Source organism: Choristoneura fumiferana, chromosome Z, assembly GCF_025370935.1.
Source record: "Choristoneura fumiferana chromosome Z, NRCan_CFum_1, whole genome shotgun sequence".
Classification (NCBI taxonomy): Eukaryota; Metazoa; Arthropoda; class Insecta; order Lepidoptera; family Tortricidae; genus Choristoneura; species Choristoneura fumiferana.
Genome location: NC_133472.1, coordinates 37,369,577 through 37,394,372, shown reverse-complemented (window position 1 = coordinate 37,394,372; position 24,796 = coordinate 37,369,577). Strand labels below are relative to the sequence as shown.

At 37.3% G+C, this 24,796-nt stretch overlaps 1 protein-coding gene across 2 annotated transcripts in view; it reads left to right on the top strand.

Annotated features, from left to right (window-relative positions):
* Positions 1-24,796, top strand: part of mirr (iroquois-class homeodomain protein mirror) — a 61,939-nt gene that overhangs the window by 10,855 nt on the left and 26,288 nt on the right. Inside the window, exon 2 of one of the 2 annotated variants that reach the window (XM_074099193.1) lies at positions 16,343-16,659. In XM_074099193.1, the coding sequence (XP_073955294.1) occupies positions 16,375-16,659 (285 nt within the window). In that variant the 5' untranslated portion in view covers positions 16,343-16,374. Of the gene's footprint in view, positions 1-16,326; positions 16,660-24,796 lie in introns of both variants that reach the window. The other variant, XM_074099185.1, reaches the window with a different exon arrangement.

Below are 24,796 nucleotides of genomic sequence, written 5' to 3'. Positions count from 1 at the left end.
ATTTTATTTTGACAAAAACTTTTTACTGACTGTATTTTTTGTTGACTCTTTGTACTTACATTATCACCCAACCTATATACCTAAATATATAAATACTAAAATTCAAGTCAAAGCGACCAGAGGAAGAAAAAATCGACTTCCAAATTACCACTAGGTACACCAAACATACTAAAAGGGCTTGTAATGAAACGGATCGGAACGTGTAGTGCGGTATAATATACTTTTCGTTTGTTATATGACTGTATTTATGAACCAGTACGGTCCGTTCTATTGTCACTGATGCAATGACATAATTGTAAAACAAACCTCCAAAGAAGGTCTCAATGAGTAACTTAATCACACGTAGCTATTGTGTGAAGATAAAGCGGCAGGAGCGGGGCACCCGACACCTCGCGGCTCTCACCCGTAACGCAGCCGGCTCTCCCTAATCAGATACTTAGGTGAATGAGACGCCCGCTTCTCGGAAACTTTAATTAATTTCTCCGAAATGAAGGGAGTGCTGTTCACGCGGTTAGTAATATTTTGTAGTCTCTCGTTAAGGCGGCAACGGATTGTGATAGTGTTACCCACACCGCGGCTGCCAACCGGCTCCGTGTGCGTGTGTGCGTGCACACTCAATCCATATTAAGAGCCTCCTGTACATTCGGCCACTATTAAATATGAATCCTTCCTCTTTACAATAGGGATTAATTCGAATCGCGCTGACGCATGCGGGACGGGGCACTCGCGACGTGTTACGACATTACGCTTATAATAAGATATTTCGCGTTCAAATACGGCAACGAAAAGATCGTGTTTAGCATTACATACTCGGAGGATACTGCGAATTCTAAGGGACGGTATATTTATCTCGTAAGGCACTCTTAAGTATGTGGGCAGAGGTCGTCCGCGCGACGTATGCGCCTGGCTGAGCTGATGCCCGCTCATTTAGACTGCTATACGATGTACCCGTAATGACTCATAAACACTATACAATAGACAGCCGATAGGAGTCATTCTATTTCTGTAAGCATTTATCGTCCTGGCCACCTAGATCGGTGCTGCGACGATTCATTTTCCTCGCCGTAATTTCTCGACTCGCTATCTTAATCGTCACACGATTGTCGAAAAATGTTTAGGAACTCAACACGAGGTGGCTGTAATACACAATAAACAGCCATTGAGTCGCGTGAAGACCACAGATCTTTCAACTTCGCCCCTAATCAGACGTGCCACAGACGTGGAAGTTTATTATAAGAACTTAAAATAGGTACACATGTAGGACAATTACGACGTGGGCCGTCGCGACGGATGAGGTGCCTACATACCATTAGTTCACACCTCGTCGCCTCCGGGGCGCGGGCGTCGGTCACACACGGGCCGAAACTTTGCAAAGCTTCTGAATCCAATGACAATGTAGAGCATCCTTTTTTACCCGACTGCAAGGAGTGGTATTGTTTTTCTAAATAGGTATTGGCATGGTTTATATCGAATTGATCAGCATATCTTATTAGCTTAAGGTACTTTATGCAAAATAATGAAGGCTTACATTGTTTGTGAAAGACTCCCTTGATAATATTTATATCTTTATTCTTTTATGCATAAACGCTTGTTAAGCTTACCTAACTAAATTAAATTTAATTTCAACTCTTACAATTTTAACCGGCAACGGCAAAGCTCAAAAGAAAGCGTTGTGATTTTAGCAGCCTATATATGCGTATGTTTATACTTATGTATTTAAAAATGTGTGTGTGTGTAAATACACCGTAAATATAATGTGTGTAAATATATCGTAGAGCATAGATTACTTGTCTAATTTTAATAAATGAGGTGTCAATCGATTCGTTACTACCGGATGACAGTGATTTTACACTAAAAAAATGCTATGTCAGATTTTACATCTAAATAGACAGCGAGAAAAAAATATTATCACCGCGCACTACAAAGATGTAGGTATAATTTATTCTCCGATATTGTGAACTTGACTTGGCAGTGTGTCTCGCGTTATTTACACGTATCAACCATATCCTGTAAATACGTTACGTTCCCGAAATATTCCCGACACCAGCAGGTATATCACAGTAAGTATACCGATATGTGGAGAAAAATACGCGGGAACACTAGCATAAGTGACTAAGTCGGCGTAAATAACAAAAGACGTCACGATTTGATTCATTGACAAGTACCGCGGATTTGTACTATTTTATCAACATAAAAAAAATATTTATACTTACAGGCACTCTTTACGTTACTTATACATTATTCATCAGGAAGTAGCCAACTGGTTTTGGCAATTTATTTATTACAATAATTTTCGAGAATTATATATTCTAACGAAAAGGTAGGTACGAGATGCTCGGAAGACCTGGTTAAAGCAGCTGGTATACGCTTCCAACCGAAGTAACTGGAGGTCTAGGGGGGAGGCCTATGTTCAGTGGACGTTCTACTGATGACGACCTCTGTATTGGGCTTTGCGTTTATACACCTGATTAATCTGTAAAAAGACAGGTTCTTGGGTATATCCACTGGAAAAAAGTTGAGGTGGAGAAAAGAGCTAGTATTTAATCACTGCAGTCACACAGCTTTTGTGCTAAACACTCGTACCCTGATTTTTTGTAATGGTTTTCTTACTACTTACTACTTCCTTCTCACTACTTTCTTACAGAAGTAAGAAAGTCTTGTTTGCTACTTAAATAATTGCTAGGCGATGTTAGTATCGTGAGCTCCGTTTGACGGGACGTTTGGAATTGGTTTAAAACTAAATAAGCCAATTTTGAGCAAAACTGTGAAGTCAAACGGGCCTCTCGTTGCAGGCGCCATCTAACGTTTTTTTTGGATTATATAGACAGATTTTTTTAAATATTAATCGAGAATTGGAATTAACTAAAGATCCTGTCTGACTAATATTGCTTATCTTTACCATCCCTAGAGTCTTTGTATTACATACAAACAGTTTGTAAACCGGTTGCGTTTATAAATAGTTAATTGGCAAATAAAAGTTGTTTATTCAAGATGCATTTTATGCAGTGACGCGTTAACTAGTGGAAAATCAAACGCTGAGGCAACTGCAAATGCACACCTACTTACTTGAACTAACACTGTATATTATGAGCCACTTAATGTATTTAAATAAGGATTCCCAGCTTAAATATCCCTCTGTATATTGGAGCGTAAAAAATATAATTAACTAGCCTTTATCTGCGGCTTCTGTCGAATTAACCATCAGCTCTGGCGTATGAATTAAAATTCAAGGAATTCGCAAAAATTCCTCAGAAAACAAAAAAAAGTCTCTAAATGTAACGGTTCCACTTTTTAGCATGAAAGTATAACCTAACAAACACTCACCCACACGTGAGTGTGTACTCACAAACATATTAATTAGGATGGTGATATAAAGGTACATTTCATTTTTCAATGAATCGAACACATTAGCTAACGTAACAGGTGATGTAGGCACCTCTGCCTCAAAACCAATATCCCAAGAATTTATTATAGTGATCCTTTAAATAAGTGCTTGTACCGCGAAGCCCCAGAGGGATAACACAGCGTACGTAACATGTAAAGGTGGTAACATGGGGTTATTTTAGTAACACAGTCATCGGCTAAGGAGCTACAGGCATGGCCATAAAGGCTCGGCTGGAGCACAGGATGTTTTGAATCGCAGCCGATTTGATAGCTCGGGTAATAACCAATAATTCAGATTTCACCGTACAGTATTACCAGTTGAATTGGGTGACTGATGTACCTGTCGGAGTTAAAATTGTTTGATTATGGTTCCAGGAGTTGGAAACTTAAAATTAGTGAATTGCTTGTCGATTGTGACTATATCGTGATCGTAGCGCTAAATAAGGAAAAGGAACGTACTACAAGAGAGTAACGTTACTGAACTGACTGACAGACAACGCATAACCTAAACCACTGAAACTAGACTTGAAATTTGGCAGACATATTCCTGGAGGGTCATACTCGTAGAGGTGCACTAAGAAGACTTTTTTCTAAACTCCCAGGATAATTCTAGCATTTTTTATTTTTACACGGGTGCGTAGCCGCGAAATAATAAGCTAGAATAAAGTAAAGATGCAGTTTGCATCTCACGTACATTACAGATACCTGAGATTAAAGATTTCGCAGACTTGTATTTAACTGCATGAAACCTATCGCTTGTGTAGCGTGTCGTTGTTGAAACCTCATTATACTGGCCATCAGATATTGTGTTTTGCTTGACATTGATTTATAAAGTTGACTAGACTGACTGACTAGAATAGACTTCTTTAAAAATTTGGTTCTAAGAATATTTGTTTCATTAGGTATGGGCCAATGACTTTTGCCTAAATCAGTCAGTCTTGCAGTTTGCCACGAATCGGTTTAACAGGAAAGAAAACTTCGACTGTTAAAGTCTCTACTGAATTAAACGTACTCGTAAATTCATAACAAACGCGTCTTATAAACGCGCCTTGTCACTTTTACTAATTTGATACTAAAACTGTCACAACGTCACAGCAGCCTTGCTGGATTCTATGTAGTGTGCAAGGACTGTTGAGGATGATTGTTCGAGCGGCATTCTATTCCCTGCCTTTTGTATTGATAAACAGCAAAGTACCTAAGTGTCGATATCGATTTAAATACTTAAGTTCTTGAGTGGAGGAGTTGCAGTCGACACGGTTTATTTATATCCTCGGCACTTTGAACAACAATATTTAGTATGAAAATGCGTTTGTACTAAAATTATATAGAAACAATTCCGGGTTGCTAAGCTAAACTATGTGTTACGTTAATACTCTTATTAAGCATTAATTGTGTTCGTTTCTGCATAAACTATAAGAACCATCGCTAGAAAACCTGTTTTCAGATAAAAAAACATCATTTTTTGGAATAAAAAACATTATGAGTTTAATCAAATTTGTCAAATATCTGCGAGTCAAATCTTATCAAAATCCGTTCTGTGCTTGACAGATTAAAAAACATAGACATAGACACACTGGCAATCTTTTGTGTTCATAAGCAATTAAGGTCAATATTATTCCCCATTGCGTGTAAAGTGCTACCTAACACAGGAAAAAACAGGTGCACTTTTTCTCGACAGTAAGGAAATTAAAACTGTTTATTATTTTTCAATTAAATTGTTAGATTACTTACATATGTCAATGAATTAGTGTAATGCTTGGCTTAAGGAAAATAATATAAATCAATGAGCCTGAAAAAATCCATGTCCGCGGCTATGTTCACGACGATAAACATCATTTCTGCAACTTCAATGTTTCGAACTAAAGCTGCAAATATTGTACGGGGCGATTATGAATGCCATTCTAATTTCGGCGTTTATGGTTGTAGGAATGTTTGGATCGTTCCGAAGGGGTATTAAGCACTATAAAGTTCCAGTTATTATTAGGCCGAAAGCAAACGGCTAGCACATGTTTATTCCTTTGCACTGCTAATAAATCTTGGCGAACAATATGCAACAACTTCATTAGCGAAATCAACGTTCGTTCGCAGCCCTGAGAATGATTGAAGACGCATAAATCGGTCGGACGTTTTCCTGATAAACCCAGCGCATAAGTATACCTTTTTTTCGAAATGCGATTAAAATTAAAAGGTGCATAAAAGACGTTCGCATTTGTGCGGGCGATGGAGCGAGGCAGGCTCTCCGGTTGCTCGCAAAAGAGTTGCAATTTTATGAATGAGTTGTTTGAATGAAACACTATAATAAGACGGCGGACTGAGCGGAGCGAAAAGCACGTGTTGATATTTTGACTCTAAATCGCCTTTTCAAGAGCATTATAATATTTGGAGCGACGTAAAATATTTCAGCGGGCCCATAAAACACATAATAATCGGTTATACTTTAAAGCCGAACAGGTTTCTAGGTCGGAATTCAGAATAACACTGCAAGTAATAGGTTAATATCTGCGTATGGGTAGATTCCGGCTATAGTTTATTACTAACACTTGTTACTTGTTTTAATAAGCAATTGAAATGTCGCTGTACTGCTTTTGGTGATCAATAAAGAATATTTGTATTGTATTGTAATTTAAACACAACAAATTAAAACAAGCTTTTTGCTCATTTTACTGGCAAGGTGCAGGCTCTAAAATTGTGTAAACTCTTGTTAGATTTGAATACAATTTAGTTTACATACTTTTTTAACAAGACTTCTCAAGGTTTGGCTTGCTGAATACATATTTTACACTTTTACTAATATGTACCATAACTTTCAGCCAAAGCTGCTACTTCCTGCAAATAAAATACTTATAAAAAAAGCTTTTTATTGCCATCGTAGTAACATCAACAAAAAAGAAGGAATGAACTAAAACAATTACTTTGCTCGCTTAATTTTATTAATTATTTAAATAAGTAGGAAACTAAAACTTAAAATGTAATAGCTTCTCTTGGTATCGAATAATGTACCGCAATCACAGCATTATGTTGCAATTTCCAGCACTGGTGGTGGCAAATGTTGATGTATAGTTTCCATTAGGTGGACGACACCTGATTTGTTTTGTTTTTGCGTTGTAAGATCTTTTGTAATTGTGTTGGCAACGTAACACAAACGCAGCGCAACACAAAATTTATTATGAATAAATGCGTACGATTACCTAGTCATGTGGGGTAAACGTACGCAGTGGGTACGTGTACGCAACACCATACATGTCAGTCCGAAATGTATGTGAATGCGTACACTTACCCACTGAGTCCGTTTATCTCATATGACTCGACATAGCAACATTGCAGGTTAAATAAATGCTTGTAAATACGGGCCCGCTAAATTATGATGACAAGAGGAAAGAAATGCTAAAAAATATGGAAGTTTAGGTAAGTTATTGAAGCTTAAAATCTTGACGCTGTGTAAACTTGACCTAAAGCGAACATGACAAAGACGAACACTGAGAACACGAGATAATATACCGGTTTTGGTCGTATGCGAAATACAAATTGCGTGCTTCGGAATCATTTGTAAAGCATATTTGTAATAATATGACAGTGAATGTTCAAAGTAAAACTATTAGGTATATGAACCTCATTATTATAAAAAATATTTATATAATAACTAGACTTTACTTCGCGCGCGTAATCCATAGAACTGACAATTCTGTGAATTCCCAAAATTAGGACGTAGTCCTCACTAACGTTGCATTAAAAACAGCCATGCAATTTTTTTTGACCCTAGACCCAACGGTTGTTATCTCGAGATTACATCGCTATCCCGTGGGAATATCGGTATAAGAAATGAATATACATATGCATTTCTTAACACATGTGTTATTCCTGACGTCCAGCTATCTACATACGAAATTTACTCCAAATCCGTCCAGCCATTTTGGCGTGAAGGAGTAACAAACATATACACACACACACACACACACACACACACACACATGCTCAGAAACTTTCGAATTTATAATTCGAATGCTGGCCACATGAAATAAAATACCGGAACAAAGAAAACTTAAATTGGATGTTATGTTATAGCTGCTATTCAAACATGTACGTCCTCCTCGTAGACGTCATAGAATTTTTTTGAAGTAGGTTAGGTTAGGTATATGCCTCATTAAATAACTCTCAAGACTATCTCTAGCCCTTTAACTAAAGCGAACTGTTAATAATTAAACTCACAATAAAAATAAACAATTCAAGTATCTACTTTATACCCACATCGCTAACTGATCAGCAGCTGATAAAGCTCTATTATAAATCGCCGACACGTTTTATATCTTTTTCTGTTTCACCCAAAACTTTGTAACGAAGATGTAATATAGAGTGTTCGCAGCGCGGCACTAATAAGAGAATATAAAATTGTTATCGCTTGTATTTCCTTATAAAACTGATGTCACTAATATCCGCCTCTCTTGGTATTAACGCGCACACTTTTTTATAGATTTTACTAAATTAAATATGATATTCACAAGTGAAGTCTAAAACATTTTAAAGCACAATCTTTGAACTAATTTTTAACAATCAAATAGAGTGGTGCTTCGTGATAAACTGATTGGCAGCCGGGAAAGATATAAGATGGCATTTTAGCCGTATAGACGCGTCGCCTGTGTTACATTCATTTTCTCGTACTATGGTTCCGTGTTTCGCAAATTGCATGTAACATTTCTAATAAGAACATGAAACTAAGCAGACAATGGGCTGGGTCCCTAAAAAAATCTAATAAGTCCGTCAATTAGATTATAAAATAATATTGAACACGTTTTTTTTTAGTTTGTCAATTAAGCACAATTACCTGCACAAACCTGCGAAGCGATTCAATGGTGCGTGCGAAGTTCCCAATCCGCACTGGGCCCGCGTGGGAACTATGGCCCAAGCCCTCTTGTTCTGAGAGGAGGCCTGTGCCCAGCAGTGGGACGTATATAGGCTGGGATGATGATGATGATGATGAAGATATGTACCTATTGTATAGCCAGTTAAAGTCGCGTGACGTCACACCGTACGACACTTTGACACGCTTCATCTTTGGCATTTTCTATACAAGTACTTAACAAAATACAAGTAAAAAATAACTGTGATTTTTAAAGAAATACCGTAGTATTCCACTGTTTACCTGTATCTGGGATTACATAGTATAGCTTCTGTTAGTGGGATAATGTTTTAAAATCTGTTCAAAAGCTCTTTAGTCTTAGCAACTACATACAAACAAATAACATTTACCTCATTATGAAAATTACTAGGTACTTAAATTTTACCGCGACAAGTATTCGTAATTCCGCGGGAACTATGCAATTATATGGGATAAAAGTCCTTCCCAAGGTCTCAAACTAACTGTATACAAAATTTAATCTAAATCCGTTCAGCAGTTTAGGCTTGAAGATGAAACAGACAGTTACTTTCACATTTATAAATATTACTATGGAAAGGATAAAAATATAATATTTTGTACGAAACCCTCAGGGCACAAGTCCCGACGTACCCGGCCGGTTTTTTTGTTGCGTTCATAAAAGCCACGACAAGGTTAGAATTAAAAAAACTGCAATGCTACAATGTCGCGAGCAAACAAGTGATTTATAAAAACGCAAAAAAAAGAGAAGTAAGGAAAGGTATGGAATGAATAAATTTCGTCATCCGCTATCGGCAACCGCCTGTAGATGCGGCTGCGGCCGTGAACGCGGCCGGCGGACAACTTTTATGATATTAATATGCATTCATTATCATTATACACCATAATTACGTATTTATCTTTACATTACTGCTTTGCGGGCATTAAAATAAGGCCGGCGGTTCGCTTTCAATATTTATTCTTCCCTAATTCCACCTTAATTAGGGAAGGTGTGAATTTCTTTAAAGGCATTATGCATTTCGAGGGTGGGCCAGTGCCGGGCGTTATCTCCACGGATATCTCGACTCGACACAGGATGCGGCGAATAGACCCCGCTCGTGATCCACCATGTAATTGTCCAATTAAAGTCACAATTTTATGTAAATAAGGTTTGAAGGAAAACAATCGATCTTTGAATTATACGTTTGAGGCAAGGTGTTCGATCATCACGCACGGGTTTAACGGTTGTCGGAGTTGACTGACACTTCATTAAGAGAGTGCTCGGCAGGATTAGCCGCGAAAGTCACATGTCGGACACAGTCTTGCGCAGCTTGCGGCTCCACGCTCGCGCCACACTTATCTAAGATCGCTGGAAACACATTGGAAAAAAGAAGAACGCGTTAGTTAATTAATTAGTGCTTTCCTATTCACGCGATCCGGACGGCACGTTAGTATAATACGTAATTAGGAACGGATCACACGACGCGACGCGTTGCTTACCCGTTCCCCAGCTAATCTTAACAAAGAATGACAGATTGCTACTGATTCTACATTTATAAATGGATGTTGAGAGCTAATAAAACTGTTCTATATTTTTATTTATAGGTTAGTTTTATGTAATTGCCACTGGTGACATTAAAATCGCATCAGTCCAACAAATTATATAAATGTAGGTTTTTTTATTGTCGTGTTTTAGTGAAAGCTCGTTTCCGTCTTGATTTAAAAAAAAATCCGTGTAAATTAAGAATGGTTTATATGCGACATGAGAAACGAATATAATGCACTTATAATTTTGTGATAATTCGAGCTTTTATGAGTTGATATTATTGAAAAAAAAAATGTGTTTTTGCAAATTGTATCAACTAAACCAATTATAATAATAAACCAAACCTGGAATAGAAATCACCGTCACTAAATGATGCTGTTTATATTGGTCCACTGTCTAAAATAGTAGTCGGAATAGACGGGTCCGTTAAACACCTTTTTTATTTTAATCGTTAACATAGCCACTCACATGTCCCGAGATACTTGCTACCTCATCCAGTTAACTTGAAAGAAAGAAAGCCACAAAAAAACACTAAAATAAAATATCATATTTATTGCTTGTGGCAAAAGGGACCGGCACTTGCACAGAGTCTATTGACGTCATCAAAATATAGCCTTATTTAATGAAGCCTATCATCTACAAAACAATTAATTATGGTGCTACTTCTAAGTGAAACACAAATCTGAATATTTAAGGCAAGCTTCCGGTTGAAAATCTATGACAGACATTGTGTTACCCAACATTCTTATTGCGCGGTATCCGTTTTATTATTCAAATAACGGAACCGTGGCGCTCTTAGACACAACTTCTGTTCGTGTCCGGACACCGTTGCAAGAAAGCGGAACAAGCATAAAAACAATTAAACGTCATAATTAAATTATAAACAGTTGCTGTTAAACAAACGATTTTACTGTCGATTCCGATCTTCATATGAAATCTGATGTCAAAAAAAGGAGATCGGAATTATTCGCGCAATTGTCTCAGGCCGATGAACGAACGTGGGTGCACCGAGCGTGACGTTCAGTCTTATCAACGCATCTATCAAATTGTCATACTTTTTCATTAGCCGACTATGATAAGAGAGGTAAGTTGCTATTCTAACAATTCTGAAACCTACCTCAAGCTAGCTTGTTTCTAGGTTACTTTGTAACTTTAAACATGATATCATACTGGCTGGGGTTCGTTCACAAATCGAACTACAGAACAATACCTCTTGCTACTCGTGAATGCCCGAACTTATAGCCGATTTATGTGTGTTTAACCGTAAATTTAATACTTTAATGATGTCTGCTAAAGAGCCTGGTTCGGTAAAAAAGCCGCGGTACCTGGGAGACTGGCTCGGCGTCACCACGGTTAGTTAAGCGAGAGACATGTCATCGATATTTTTTGCCCGGCTGATGTCTTTAACGAAATTCATGTCATTGGGTCCGATTTCTCTAAGATTAACATTTTTTACATTATTTAACAAATAGATCGGTCCCTTGTACGCTCAAATATTCAGTTACATGGTTTAACACTTAAAAGGGCTTAACGACTCTAACACATCCTGCGGGTTACGATAAAAAATACGACAAAAAGAGTATACTTCTCGTGTTTGTTTTTTAAAAGATGTCTGCTGTAGATAAGGTGCAGCGGCACTTTAATCCTCGAACCGTCCGATATTTGAAAAGGATATGATGACAACTTTTTTGTGTTCTTTATCTAATAAGCACCTATAAGTGCGCAACCAATACTTAGCCCCCGCCTGCACCGCTGCGCCTTTACCTTACTGCTTTGAAGACCTAAATTAGTTAATCGATGCTCTGATATCTATAACATAGACGGCGAGAAAAGTAATGGAGTGGTTACTTAACAGTTTATTTTTTTTTATTAATAAAAAAATTGTTGTTTGAACCTGAACATAAAATAATAAAGCCTAGAAGCCTAGTAGGCAAGTAGTATAACATTCCAGTTATTAGTTAAGAATACCTGTAGTACCTATGTCAAGTGGCCGTTAAGTCCTTAGAGAATATATAAAAATACTGATAGTGAGTTATAAAAACCGCTTTATATTATATATTTTTGCTCGCATAAAGCTGATTAAAAAAATCTACCTTTGCCTGTCCTGATACTTTAGCTTGGGTTTCTTTGCAATGAACTAAACAGCAAATATTACTAAAAAAAAGAATCTTTTTTTATGAATAGGTAACTGTATATAATTAACAGATGTACAAAAATAAATTATAAATAATATGCTTAGTCCTAATATTTGTTTAAGAGATAACAAAAACTTCAATAATAATCACCTTGAAAGGCAAAAACTCTGTTCATTCGATGTACGGTGTAAATATTAAAATATGTACCAATAAACAGTATTAGCTACGTAGCTGAACAGTCTCGCATATTTTTTTACACCGGAATAGAATTATTAGATTATACTGTTATTGATATTATTATACTGGTATTATTCATTTTAAATAGTCTCAATAAATCTGCTCTATGAAGTGACAACTGTTGGTGACCCATGGGTTTTCCAAATTCTTAGTTAACTAAGTTAGGCTATTGGATGTATAAGAACTATTATGACGTTTGATGAGAAAAAAGTTTATGCCTTCATGAATAATTCAATGTGAGTGAGAGTGTTAATCTATTTTTATACAGCCATCGAAGTTCAAATGTATAATCAAATCATACAACTAAACAAAAAAAAAAGCTTATTTAGGTACTTAATTTCGTCTTGCATGAAAAAAATCTCAATTTTTTCACCTCAGCAGCGAGAACATAGTTTAAATGTAACATAAGAATAAAACCACATAAACCTACCTACCTGTTTCCAAAACAAACACAATTTTTAAATATAATCCGATTATTAAGAAACAAATATAATAAATCACATTTAAAACCCTTACTCAAAAATTATACGAACAGTCGCGATTACATCATTGAAAACATTGTTGAAAAGCGGTAAATAGAGAGGTTTTGAATTCGGAACGAAAAAGTGTCCAGTAAGTAGGTATAATACAAATCTGATTACTCATAACATGCATTGTAATTTGAACTTAGAACTTCTTGTAACATAATTATGTCATACTTATTTTTTAATACTGCAAAAGCCTCATCTTTGGGTCATTAAAAAGGTTGCACAATAAACGTATAATGTATTATAAATGTTGTTCAACCTATAAAATTGTTTTTTTTTTCAAGGTTTCCTTTACATAAACATAAACAGATTTGTTACAAATTCATTCAATTTGACCAATATTTATTCCAACTGTAGAGGCAGTATACGAAATTCTTTTATAAAAAAAAAACAAGAGAAGCTGCTTTCGTGCAACGAGGTTGCATACTTTATTAAAAGAGCGGGAAAATTTACATTTTGGAAATATTTCGTTGTCATGTAATTTATTAGGTATCGATGTATTTTTAATACCATAAATTTAGTTTAAAATTGTAATCAACACATTTGATCCTATCTCTCGCTTTTTTCGTGTTGAAGTGAAAGTGACAGATCAAAGTGAAGTTCAAATATTTCCCAACCCAACACTATCTTCAGCTTTTAAAAAAATAATTAAAAAGATACTTTGTCTCATGAAGTGAGAAAAATGCGATTTTGATCACTGATTTCTCATAGCAAAACCTGCCTGTTTGAGGTGCTGAGGTGAAAAAGTAATTATGACCACCTCTTAACAAACAAATATTCTATTATTAATTAAAGCATGCGTCGTTTTTTTTTGACTAGAGATTTTTTTCCAGCAACCGAAAGCAAAAGTACTTAGGTACTATTGGGTCAAAATGGGCTCTACATTTTATTGTGTCTATCGGAGTGAAATATTTTAATCAAAAAAGAAGTATAGAATAACCTTTTTTTTCAACGGAAGTTTCTCAAACTAAAACTTATTAACCCATTTAAATAAACTTATTTGATCATTAAATGTTATCTGATATTGTATTCTGTTTAAGTTTAACTACATCTGTTAAAAATTGATTTCTCAACTCTGTCGTAGTTTTGTTTTTGTATTGCATCAAAAGCGCGTATTTGAAATACATATTTCCAGTTTAAGTCGAGACCGCCTGGTGAAGCGTTAACTGAAACAGTATTCAAATTAATCTTCGCGGTTGAATGCTTAACACAATATTATTTCTGCACATAATAATGTAAAACTTTGTTGAAAACTAATTTGGCACGTAGCTTTTATATTTAGCATTCTAATTTCATGCTATTTTTGTTTTTAATTGATTATAAGGAATTGTGTACCTACGAGAATGTAATCTAAGGTGTAGGTTACATATTCATAGTTTTCTGATATTTTTTTAAGCAAACAGTGTTTAACATTTTGTAAAAATGTTATGTAAACACTACAACTCTACCTAGTCGAATCGCGTTCCATGATAGAGAGTTCTTAAAGTAAGTAACAAAGATTTGCTTTGTCAGGATCTTTTTTTTTTCATTGGAATTAACTCATTAATACAAGTTACCTACTTATCGTTCCCTATCGGCCAATCTTTGTGGTATATCTATGGCAATTCCCATCGTCATGTAGCTTAGTTATAATTTAGTAACAGTGCAGGGAGACATATCACTAAATATTTTGAATTTTAATTCCTTTTACTTATTTGAGGGGAGGGGGGGTTGCCATAATCCCCACGCTTGGCATGCGGCTTAGGGATCGCAGTGTTACGCTGATGGTGTACGCAAAAGACGCTGCTGCCCGTCTTCTGGATTTTCCCTTAGTCGCCTTCTACAACACCCAACGGGAGGAGATGGGGGGGAGCTATTCTTGCCCGGACACCCCACGGACAAGCGTTGGCAGGCCTCCCACCAGGTGGACTGACGATATCGTGAGAGTTGCGGGAAACCGGTGGATGCATTGTGGCGTTCTAAGGGGGAGGCCTTTCTTCAGCATTGGACGTCTTCCGGCTGATGATGATGATGAAGTTTAATTCAATCTAAAATATAATTCTCGCGCACTTAACTATACAGTACCTAAGTACTAGCTAGTATAATATATGTTTCGTTATCAAACATAATAATCAACGGGATCGCGATCAGTAGACAATCGAAATTCATAGATACCTACTGAGGCCTGCACAGTCCACAATGGCCGCTGCAGGCGGGTAAACAGCCCGCGAGCACTACAGAAATTATGTCGTTCTACTCGACAGATAGATTGGCGCTCGTATCGTTTGAATGGATTGAATCCCTTTTAAGCACCGGCGTCGTTTTCAGCCGCATCCCCGCTGCAGATCGATATAATCTCTATTTCAATGGTCGCTAGGGCGAATGAGCGACACTCCCGCAGTTGAACTGTAGAACCCGTCATGTACATTGTTAGCGAGCAAGGATTAAACAACTATGTAATGCTGGGTATGTTATGTAGGTAATTCAGGGATTCGCCGTTGAACGGCTTCAGGATTACCTCTATAATTCCCTGAACACAACAAATGTTTTTAGCCTCTATATGAAATGAGTGGGTAAACTTGTGTTCATACGGGTACTGTATCGCATACGTACTTATATGACGGGAAAAGTTTGAGCGAATAGAAGTCGAAAGGCGGGTGGCGCGCGTTCAGGAATAGGGAGCCACCGAAGCCATACGTCGACAGACGGGTCACGGTTAGGCTTAGTCCACCCTCACAGTCAACCGCGCCTTTACTTACGAGGCTTACATCGAAGAGAAACAATGCCTCTTTGACTTATTAAATGCTCACGAGGCACACAATCATATCCACATCACAACGACGTCCTTAATCGAAACTTATACACGTCCGGAATTCATTTCCGAACAACAATAAAATCCAAAAATATAATAACATAACAGGGCACAAAAGAAGTATTAATTACGATTTTCTTTCAAATAAATTGACGGAGCGTCATATCATAAGCGGTCGGGTGGCATTTCTCGGTTCCTAATCCCATTGAAGTAACAATGAATTCTTGGACAGCCGGAGACCATTTTTCATTCGAATGACAAATATTTAGAAAGCTATTTATCCGCGTACGAGTCTGCACAGGGAATAAAGGCCGTGCGAGCTCGTCCCGCATTGTGCTCGGGACAACGAGCGGATGTTTACTCTGCGGCCGCGATATCGACTCAGGTACTCGGCGAATAAATCTATTACAACAATAATGGCCTATTGTTATTAAATATACCTAAATTCCTCAAAGGGTATTAGTTTTGCTTCCACGTCTAATCTAATTCTGTCACGTAATAATACAAAAGGGTAGAGGGTCGCCGTTGACGACGCGCGGCACGCCCAGCGGCGCGACACCCCTTTGCATAAACATTTAATTCACATTCACTATCCATCATTCGATGTAATGCTAATCACATTGTCTCTTCATTCACCGATAGAGTTTAATCGCTAATTTGTACGCACTAACAGTTCACAATGGTTTTTTTTACGTAACCACGTAAGCATACCACGTCATTTACAATGTTCACTGTTTATGATGCATCTGCTGTGCGATTGTAGCTGTGCGTTCGGAGGCCTCCTTTTATCTGTGTAAATGTGCAAAAGCGAATGTAAAAACGCGCCATAAAGGCATTTCAAAATTTACAACTTACAGAGCACCATATCGACAGCCTCCAACAGTCCGCCACCGGCGACGGCCGGGATGAGCGGCGGCGCGGGCGGCGCGGGCGCGGCTCGGCCCGGCTCGCCCGCCCCGGCCGCGCCGCGCTGCTGCGACACCGGCCGGCCCATCTTCCAGGACCCTATAACCGGCCAGACAGTCTGCTCGTGCCAGTACGAGTTCCTCAACTACCAGCGGCTGGCGTCCGGCGTGCCGCTGTCCATGTACAGCGCGCCGTACTCGGACGCGGCCGCCGCCACGGCCGCCGGCATGGCCGCCTACTTCCCCGCGCTCGCCGCTGACCAACCACCTTTCTACACAAATGCCGTTAGTACACAATTTTTACCAACATTTCATTCATTTCATTTTTTGTTTCAGCTAATCTCGCAAGACCCATGCCACATTTTACTTTTTAGAATTGGAAACTATAAAAATCAATTAAAATAAGTTGGCATTAGAACTAAATTTAGTACACTGGGCCTTGCGAGGCTATGTAATTTGATGAAGTCCAGTCCATAGATTTAAAACTACCTACCGTTAGATTAGACTGACTCTGACTGACCGCGTTAGACCAATAAATTTTACAATCGTTTGCACGTGCGCAGAAAATATAAGCTTTATTCCTTTAATTTACGATTGTCATTAGGTCCTTACAGGCTATCGTCTAGTCTAGTTATATATAATCCACCCGGGCACAAGCCCCTCTCGGGAAAGAGGGGTTGGGCTGTAGTTCACACACGGACCTCGGGTGCGGTGAAAACTTCACATCATACACACCACTGAATTGCTCTATGGTTACGTACAGGCATCATCACAAGATTTTTCGTTAAAAAAAATCTGTGGTCATCATGTCAGTCGAAAGACGTCCACTGCTGGACATAGGCCTCCCCCAAGACTCTCCACTCAGACCGGTCGTGCTCTCCGCATCCACCGCGATCCTGCGATCTTAACCAGGTCGTCGGTCCATCTTGTTGGAGGCCTACCGACAGCTTGTCTCCCGGTCCGCGGACGCCATTCGAGAACCTTCTGACCCCATTGGCCATCAGTCCTGCGAGTAAAGTGCCCCGCCCACTGCCACTTCAGTTTCGCAATTCTTCGTGCTATGTCGGTAACCTTAGTTCTACTGCGGATATCGTCATTTCCGTGGTCTATATGAAACGTAATTTATGCACACAGATTCCGAAAAACAGTAGTGCGAGGACCCGAACACGTAGACACGACTATCTGCTTGAGAGTGCATAGTTCAAAGTAGTCAAACAAATGGGATGTCGCGGCTTTTTGTATATTATAGAACAGGTGTTTTCAACCTTTTGGTTTTAACGGCACACTTTTCATTCATCAAAGTTTCACGGCACACCAGTAAAAAATAACCAAGTGCGAGTCGGATGGCACGTAGAGGGTTCCGTACTGTACAGTATACCCATAAAATGTATAACATAACTAACGGACAGCGGAGGCTTATTATATAGGGTCTTGTTGCCATCTTTAGGTACGAATCGCACACGCGACGCGTCAGTTGTTTTCGTACTATTTTCTCATTAAAATAGCTGTTCACGATTTCAATGCAGCATAAACTTCGCGGCAATCGCAGCACACCTGAAAATATACGCTACGCGGCACACTGATTGAAAACGTCTGTTATAGAGCAAGCTTAAAACGCAAATTCCTACTCTTTCATTTTAAGCTTCTTACATCGACATCTGACGGTTCTGACAGAATATCAGCGCTGCAGGCGTCTAACGCCTCAGCATAATGCTGAGTCAGCGGCCATTTCACTTTTACGGGGACACACAAAATCATTTATTTTAATTTTTGTATTTCTTTTTCTTTTTTTTGTTTTATTTGTGTTTGCTGTTAATTGTTGTTTTTTAGTTTTGTTGTATTTGTGTGTCTTTGTGAATGTGAATAAATGTCTTCTATTCTATTCTATTCTACATCATCTTATCAGATTCTGAGTAAAAATGTACTCTACAGCAATTAAAACGGATCAAGTTCTAACCTCTATGGAATCCAGCCTGTTTTCGTAGCTGACTATACATGCGAACCTCGCCAAACAGACAGAAAACTTAAAAGACAAAGTAATTAGCCATGTAGAGTAGAGTAACCTGCTGGGCATCTGCTTTAATATTCATTTATGCTCACTTAGATTCAATTTGCTACCAAGAAGTTTACAAACTTGTCAGTGTAAACGATAGCATATTAGTTACAGTTATGAACTAGATTATATATTCAATTCACATTATAATAATAATAATAATAAAAATGTTTATTGTACTCAAAAAGAAGTGTTACAAGTAACATAAACTTATGTTTGTACAAAAAGATCTTAAGTAAGTGGTCGAGCTTTCGACCCCTAAACTGTGTGTCTACTACAATAATTATTCGTGATAGATTTTATATTCTTTAAAAACGAACAAATGTTTATTAACGGTTTTTAAAGAAAATAAAAATCTATCACGAATAATTATTGGAGTAAACATATTAACTTATATATTAAGAAGAGTTCTATCAGACCACACTTTTAATTTTCATTCAATTCTTATGGAATAATCGAGAAAAACTAACATAAATGCAACGTTGCCAGCTCAGCAGGTATAAACGCTCTTAAATGGGATAAAATTGTGATTTGTCCTGGACAAGACAATCTTCCTGAAAAAAAAAACTCGTTCAGGTTAGCAGCGTTAAAATACACACTGTTGAACTTAAACGACTAAACGTAATTATTTTTTTCCAGCAAGTGAGCATAAGGGCTGATTCTTCAGGTAAACATTTCAGTACATACGCTTATACCAAAAAGCAATCAATTTAATACACTTTAAACGTCCTCACGGATAATAGGCAAAGAGCTACCTAAAACAAGGAAGATTAACCTCGAAGCCGCAAAAGTGAACCTTCGGGAAAATGGCCCAAAACATAGGCACGTTTTAATCCGATACGTGATACGAGTAATGTTATTAAGTCTACACTCGTGTTGTAAAAGTTTCATTACTTTTCGAAAAATTGAGAAAATTCGTAAATGTGGAACATTTTCAGTAACTACTCATTTTGGATTTGTTTTGGACATTTATTGTTTGTCAATAACATTGTCTTGTGTCGTTTTCTGAACAAGCCCATAGCCATTGGTCTATCAAAACGCATTTAAATATAAATTAAATTTGACATCTGCTTTCACAATGCACGGACAAAACATAGATACATACAAGTTATAAAAAAGAAATAAGATCAGTATTAAATTTCAGCGTCATGGATAAAATCAAAAGCGCAATTTATAAAACAATATTATTGGAAACCTAAAACACAAAATAAGGAGCGGCCACACCGCAGGTGAAAAGATTGAGACGGTACGGAATCGCAGTGACGCATCATATGCGCGCCGTTTTTTTGCATGGTTTCCACACCGCTGCTTAAAATACGCAAACGGTGCGGAATCGCAATGACGTGCCGTAAACGTCACGACTTTGGTTCGGTAAAGACCTGACGTTTACGGCACGTCACTGCGATTCCGTATTTTAAGCAGCGGTGTGGAGAGCATGCGATAAAAACGGTGCGCATACCGTGCGACACTGCGATTCCGTGCGTCACCGTTTCTTAAGTAGCGGTTTGGCCGCACCTTTACTTAGCACATTGTGTTAAACACGCCAGCAAATTGCGTACAAGTACGATTTTCAATCGTATTAGGCTCCGGCCACGCTACCGACACAATTAAGCTGTTAATGACGCCCAAATCTTATTAAGCTTCGACTTAAAATAATTATGTTCACGACAGCTTGCACCCCAAAATTGGTCAGAGACGAGATATCATCTAATTCCTGAAGATTATGAGTCTCTAAAGCACAGCAGCTTACTTATTTATTATTGATTTCTTTCTTGACACCTTTAACAAAAGGCATTACTCAAAAATAATTAGGATCCGGTGTCAAAATAGTCCGTTTTTTAAGCGGGATCCGAGCGTCCTTCGTCGCGTTAAGCGTACAAGAGGTTTACCATATAAAGCGCACGTATAAATTAGAATCGTAATCCGATGATGTATGATCTTTGTGCGTTATTTCATAAAAACCGGGTGGATTTAATGACTTTGTGTTTGACGATTCCTTCATCACAGATTAAGTCGTTTTATGCCTGCAGTGAAGTAAACAGGAAGTTATGTTTAGGAAATTTTCAGATGATGTCTCTTTCACTATAGCAAAATTTTATAGTAAAAGATTAAGCTCCTTTTCAAAAAATGGAAATCAGCCAGTAACAACAACTTATCAAACTCATAATCCTAAACGAAACAAAATAATGTATTAAAATTATCATATTATACTTATTATTTTATTACCCAGTGTTTAAAATGGATTTCCTTGCATCTAGTTCAGTTAACAGTTATAAAAACTATGATTCAAAGGATGAAGCCACCGCCGCTGGCGTTGTTCGAACCGCAGCCGCGTGTGGGAAGTGACTTTGAATGATAATGATCATAACAACATAAAAGTAGCCACGGTACGTAATCTATGGCGCGTAGTAAAACTTTTGGAGGAAGGTGTTAAAAGGTGGGGTCGTGAACGTGTCCCGGCAGATGATTCAATCATTCATGGAGATATGATCATATATCATCGGTGGCGAAAGTGTTAACTTGCCCGCCCGACGCTCGCGTTCAATGGGATCCTGCCTCCGTGTTTTTTCACGCCTTTTATTTTGACTACAATTTATTATTTTTTACTGTTGGGGGTAGATCCTAATGCTCTGTTTTTATGGCTGGTTTTTGTAGTGTTGAATTAGTTGTCAGATTATGGATAGGTTGTACTTGCGTGGCGTCTTTGTGCGATCGTTGAATACTGTAAACAAACAACTAACATTTCTGAGAGAAGAGCTTGGTGAACTCTTTGAAAATAGACTTGTTTTATTAATGTACTTATCTAAAGTTACTTGTATGCACTACATTTCTTGAAGTACCTACGTAACGTACCTTTTCTTTTGTCTACTAGGTGCAGTCTGCTATACCACTTATAGCAGCACCAGTTAGACATATCGGGCAATTGGGGAGTTGTATAGTCGCTCTAGTGCTTTACCATATTTTATGACAGTTCCTACATCAGAATAGAAGCAATAAGGCTGATTGTCACATTGACTTGTATTGTAAGTGAAAAAGACTTTGATGTTTTAAGTGATACATATGTATCACTCGAGTCATATGACTCGACAGGATTTTTTTAGCCGATTATAGGTACAGATCTTCTCATACATAAAATTGATTTTGAAATTTTGAGTAATGCCATTAACCGTCTCAGAATAATTTAGAAGGCTGCATAGTAAAATCAAGACAATGTAAATAATAATGAATCAAGAGGATTGCTGTCTAGACTTTATTGACTGCCCTTAGAATAAGAGTATCACAGATCGTTTGAAAAAAAAAACGTGGTGATTGCTCCACTCTGTAGGGCCAGCTCAACATCAGGAAAGAAAGTAAAGAGAGTCGGGAAATAATCGATATCGATACTAAATTTATAGTTTATTTCGTAGCATGGTGAACAAAACTAGCTTGTTTTATTTAACCCTTAAATTGATAGTGACCTAACACCACAGCGACCATGATTCAAGACTATCTTTTTGTATTTTTTTAATGTAGAATTTTACTGACTGTAAGGTAACGACGAGGCTTGAATCATGAACTTTTTTCAATTTTGTCAATTTAAGGGTTAAATTCTTAAAATATTTATTGGGGTTTCTACAGGTAAAAATAAAGCAAAAACAATCGCGAATTAAGTGCCTCTGTAATGATAAATCACTAACGTGTAGAAGCATGGATAGGATAGCCTTGTTGGTTAATTCTTCTATGAGACTACCATAACGCTAAAAATTCTTGAGTGTCACGCGACATAAACTATTTTCCATTTCTGGTTTCCCTTTACCGCTGCAGCCCTTGCGTGCCTATTGAATCACTTGACGAATTATATATAATACATTTCTGTTCCATAAAAATAAAGCTCGCCATACCAATGTAAATGGGTTTACGGTTCGGTCTCATTATATTTTTAAAGCTCATTATATAACAAAACTAGGTTGTTGCTTTTATTTGGCACGTGTATTATAATTTCTGACACGTGTATAACAGCGTAGCGGACTAACTTCGTAAAATTTAATACTAATTCAGGTACTGAAATGTTTTGGAAAGGCTTTCGTAAACAACACGTTTGTGGCATGTATGTACATACTTATGCTATGCTATAATAGTACTTTTTCACCGTGATGATTACGTCACTCGATAAATATTGTTACAAACGGTGGCTGAGGTACCTATCAAATTCTTTGACTATTCTAGCTTCGTTTTTCCTGTTCCATGGAAAGCTTTTTAAATTATATAAATAAATATTACGGGTCACTTGACACCAAAATTGACCTAGTCCCAAACTAAGCACAGCTTGTATTTACCGTCTATCCCACTAGTCCCATTGAGTTGTCCCATACTATGGATACTAGGCAACGGATAAACATACTTATATAGATAAATACATCCTTAAATACATATTAAACACCCAAGACCCGATAACAAACATTCGTATTATTCATACAAATATCTGCCCCGGCCGGGAATCGAACCCGGGACCTCAAGCTTCGTAGTCAGGCTCTCTAACCACTTGGCCATCTGGTCTTTGAACGAACTATGAGAATTGATGACAAGTAAAGACAGACTAAAACTAGGCCTACTCCGGGTATTAATAATAAATATTAAAATACTTACTTTGACCAAGTACTTCGTAGGCTTAAAACCACATTGATTTCTAAAAAATAATTATGTGTAGGTATAGTTAAACACAAAGGTGTGCGAGAATATGTCGATAAAACCAAAAGGATATTAGGTAGGTAGGTATAGTCACAACACGGGATTATTGAGCCATTTGTTATACAATATTATATGTACTCGTATTCATTAGTTAAATTATGAGTAAATTAGTAGCAAGTGGTTTAACATTAGATACATGTATAAAAATTACTTTTGTTTAATAATTTGCGGTAATTGGTATTTCCAAACCAAATGGAGAGCACGATATTTTTATACACCTGCATCTAGTGTTGGTAGAGCTGTAAGTCGTTGTGGTTTTCATTTCTAAGGCTCGACTTGTATTTACGAGACTCCGTACTTGAACGACTTCCGAGTCTTTTGAGTCGTGAGACGAGTCCATTTTCAAATCTTGTCGCGTCTTCTATTTACAACTCAAGCTTTAAAATTAAACTCCAGTTGTTTTCTTTTTAATTTTTTTTTACTTTAGATGTGATTCAAAAGGGCTTGAGTCCTACGATGAAGACTCATAAATTGAAGTTCGTGTTTAGGGTACGCGAAGAATAAAACACGTCTTCAAACCTACAACTCATATCCATATATCTTAATAATACAATAAAGTCTTTACTCATTATTATTAGGTGTATTATTTTTATAGTTAAGGCCTATTGAAACTGACATGTTCATTTAGTGAACTAAAGTTCTATAATAAATAAAGCATTAAGTGCAAACAAAATTCTCAAATCTGTTAAACACTTGAGGCTCTCTCTGTAGTGGACTTTGGTTCTTAACAAGTTAAAAAGAATTAAGTGAAGAAGAAGAAAGAATAAGAATGTTTAAAGTAGCGCTATACGAGTACGTACTGCATTGAGAAAATCATTTTAGAAAGAGAAATATTTATAGTTTTATTTTTAAAAAAATTACTTTTAATTGGATCTACCTAATCCACCGAATATTTTTTTCTTTGCTGAACATTATTGAACATATATATACTTTCATAGTTATGGAATATGGTAAATTCAGGTATTGTCAAATAGCGTATTAGTACTTAGACATTAGAGACAGATGTGAGTGTGGTGCACCAACAACTTGAATCGAGCAATAAATATGTGCAATAAATAATCACACGATATAATAAATCCGAATAACTGCAGAACCACGTCACGGCTTAGTCCGATTATTTGTAGTAACAGAAAACTGGAATTATATCAGAAAGGTCTAAGCAACAAAGAGCGACAGAGCGACTGGATTACGCTGTCGTACTTGAGTAAAATTTATTATCGGATTTTCGATTCGGCCACCAATGAAGTTGTTGGACAACAAAATCTTTTGATAGATTTATCCTGGTCACCGCATTAAGAATCGCTCCTGAGTTATTTTAATGCGTCGCTATAAATTTTTTGGACCCACTGTTCCTTTGTAACTGTCAGGGTTTTATGCAATTTTTTCCGTGATCCTTGTACCAATTAAATTCTCAAAACAGGAGATATGCCTACAACTATAACTTCCTTGTGTTTCAATAAAGATAATGCGTAATAATACTGTTTGAAAACATTGCATGCATGCAATTTTACTCAAACAAATGTAAGACAGTAAGACTAGATAGTGTAATTCCTTCAAAACAAACATTGAATATAACTCCTTCTTTCCCTCAAATAATTCTAGCATATTTTTGGCCTCTCATTTGTTAAAAAAAACACTAGT